Source organism: Charadrius vociferus, unplaced genomic scaffold (assembly GCF_000708025.1).
Source record: "Charadrius vociferus isolate BGI_N301 unplaced genomic scaffold, ASM70802v2 scaffold615, whole genome shotgun sequence".
In the NCBI taxonomy this organism is placed as follows: domain Eukaryota; kingdom Metazoa; phylum Chordata; class Aves; order Charadriiformes; family Charadriidae; genus Charadrius; species Charadrius vociferus.
In genome coordinates this window covers 60,538-63,220 of record NW_009648346.1, presented here as the reverse complement: position 1 = coordinate 63,220, position 2,683 = coordinate 60,538, and the positions used below count along the sequence as shown (strand labels likewise).

General features: G+C 61.2%; 1 protein-coding gene across 1 annotated transcript in view; it reads left to right on the top strand.

The window, feature by feature from the left end:
* The window catches only part of SMTN (smoothelin), a 24,971-nt gene that overhangs the window by 19,234 nt on the left and 3,054 nt on the right, over positions 1 to 2,683 (top strand). Inside the window, exons 15-19 of the mRNA XM_009885096.1 lie at positions 521 to 583; positions 762 to 825; positions 1,160 to 1,330; positions 1,406 to 1,532; positions 1,605 to 1,756. Coding sequence (XP_009883398.1) covers positions 521 to 583; positions 762 to 825; positions 1,160 to 1,330; positions 1,406 to 1,532; positions 1,605 to 1,756 — 577 coding nt within the window. The remainder of the gene's footprint in view (positions 1 to 520; positions 584 to 761; positions 826 to 1,159; positions 1,331 to 1,405; positions 1,533 to 1,604; positions 1,757 to 2,683) is intronic.

The window sequence follows — 2,683 nt, the reverse complement described above, 5'->3', positions numbered from 1 at the left end:
GTGCCATCCCTTTGGGGGGCTGTGCAGAGGCTTTCCCAGCACTCTGCCGCCACAGCCCTTCTCCACTGCTCCTGGGTCTGGCTTGACCATTCTGGGAGCAGGACTGTAGTCCAGGGCCAAATTTTGCTGCATCTCCTCTGGCTTGCCCAGAGCCTGCCTGGGGGTCTTTAAGGGATCTGTTCTGGTGACTTCCCACCTGATCTTCTGCACCATCGGGGTGGCAGGGGCCTTGTCTGCACCCTGGGCCTGTCTCCTGTCCCCCACACCTCTGCTCTCCCAGTCCCGGGGTGGCTCAAGGAGTTGCTGCAGGGGGCTGAGGGATGCTCCAGCTCTTCACTCCTTTGTACTGGACTCTTTGCTCTGCCTGAGGGGCACATGCTGTCTGTCCCCCCTCTGCCTGCCCTGGCTGTGGGTCTGCCATGTGGGACTTCTCCCTGTGTGGATGTGAGGCTGCTTGGCAGCAGTGGGTGTCTACAGCTCCCGGCCCCAGCTTATCCCCTGTTGCCTTGCTCCCTTGCAGATGATGGCACCAAGACCTCCCGTACCACAACCATGGAGTCAAGTTATGTGAAGAGATCGGATAGTAAGAGCCCATTCCCTGCAGCATCCTCTGGGCATAACCCCAGAGGCATTGCTGCCGCCGAGCCATCCTTGCCTGTGGTGTGGGCAGAGCCCCCCACTTCCCAGGCACTGCTTCTCTCGGCTCCTGCCCAAGGCCTCTCTCTCTCTCTCTCTCTCTCTCTCTCTCTCTCTCTCTGCAGGTGGCAACAGCACATTCGTTCAAACTAAATCATCCTATAGCTCTTCTTCCAAGAAGACAGGCAGGTGAGCGGCGGTGCCTCCCTGGGGCCAGCCCCAAGTGGTCCCTGTCATCTGTCTGCTTGCACAAACCCTCTCTGCCCAGCTTGCGGTGTCCTTGTGCAGGGATGTCCCCAAAGCCTCCTGATCCTTGGGGAACACTTGCTGTCTCCAGCAGTCCTCATAGGTTGCTCCATGGGCATGGAGATGTGTCTGCCAGCCGGAGACCTTAAGCCATCCGTCTTCTGTCCCAGGGACATGGAGGTCTCCAGAGTGCCAGGACGGGCAATGGGCTGAGGCCAACATGTGCCTTTCGCTGGGCTGCCCATGGCCCCCTTAGTTTCATCTGTCTCTCTCCCAGCATCTTCGACCGTGAAGACGAGAGTGCCTCCAGGCAGAGCAGCCTGGCTGCGCTGGAGCGGCGCCAGGCTGAGAAGAAGAAGGAGCTGATGAAAGCTCAGAGCCTGCCCAAGACATCGGCCTCGCAGGCTCGCAAGGCCATGATGGAGAAACTGCAGAAGGAGGGTGGGAGGTGAGGCTGGGCTGTAGGCAGGCTGGCTGGGGCAGTGGGTGCCATGTGGATAACACCCTGTATCTTCTGCCACAGCATGCCAAACCCTGCGGCAGCACGCACCACCGCTGTGCAGCGCTCCTCCAGCTTCGGTGTGCCCAACGCCAACAGCATCAAGCAGATGTTGCTGGACTGGTGCAGAGCGAAGACCCGAGGCTACGAGGTGAGTGCCACCTCCTTTCCCCCTCCCCAGCACTGGTCACTCTGCCCCCCGGTAACTCTCCTGCCCTCACAGCATGTGGACATCCAGAACTTCTCATCCAGCTGGAGCGATGGCATGGCCTTCTGTGCCTTGGTCCACAACTTCTTCCCTGAGGCGTTTGACTACAGCCAGCTGACGCCTCAGAACCGCCGCCACAACTTCGAGGTGGCCTTCTCCTCTGCAGAGTATGTAACTCTCATGCCATCACGTGGGCTTGGAGTGGCTCAGGGTAGCTCTCCCACTCACTGCCCAGGGTGAGGGGGGGCACAGGCAGGGGTGATGGCACTGGAGGTGGGCGCCCGTCAGCATCGCTTCCCCTGTGTCATGCAACAAGGTTTGGACACCAGGGGAGAGTGGTGGCTGTGTGGACAGAGCCATGAGAGGCCAGCGCAGCCCAGTCTGGTGTGGCGAGGGTGGGCGTGGGGGTCTGGGCTTCCTGGGTAGGGGGCAGAGCTCCCAAAGGCAGGGCAGCAGCACCCCCAGGCCCGCCTGGCTGCAGGCAATACCTTCCATCCCAGTGTGCCGGGGGTGGGACTGCAGGGCCTTGGGAGAGGGGAGTGGGATTTGTCCATGCCAGGTGCCTCCTTTCACAGTTGTAGGGGCTCAAACACCGTTGCAGCTTCTCCAGTCTCTTCCCTTCCCCTTTTGCTTCTGGTTTTCCTGGGTGCTGAGAGATGGGAGTGCATCCAGCTGGAGGGCTGGCAGCCAGCCCCTCTCTCCTTCCTTCTGTCTCTCTCCCACCCACTCCTCCTCCCCTCCAGCACCCTGCCCAGGGGCAGGGCCGGGCGGGTGGGTGTCATCCCGGCTGGTGTCCGGGGCGGTGGCGTGAGCTGGGAGCTCCCGTGAGCTCCCTGGGTGCCGCAGTCTATTCGGTGGAGCGAGAAGGGGGCTGTGTGCCTGGCTCTTGGTGCTCCTTATAATGGACTTTTTGCCTTAATTGGGGAACCGGTGCGTGGACTTGAGAGAGCCATCGATCTCTCCAGGCTGGAAGCCAGGTGGCCTCTCGTCCTTCCTCCTCCTCCTCCTCCAGCTCTTGTGAGCGTCTTTTCCTGAGCTTCCTGCACCAGGGCTGTGCCATGTGGTTCCAAGTGGAGCTGGGCAGGAGGGCTGGG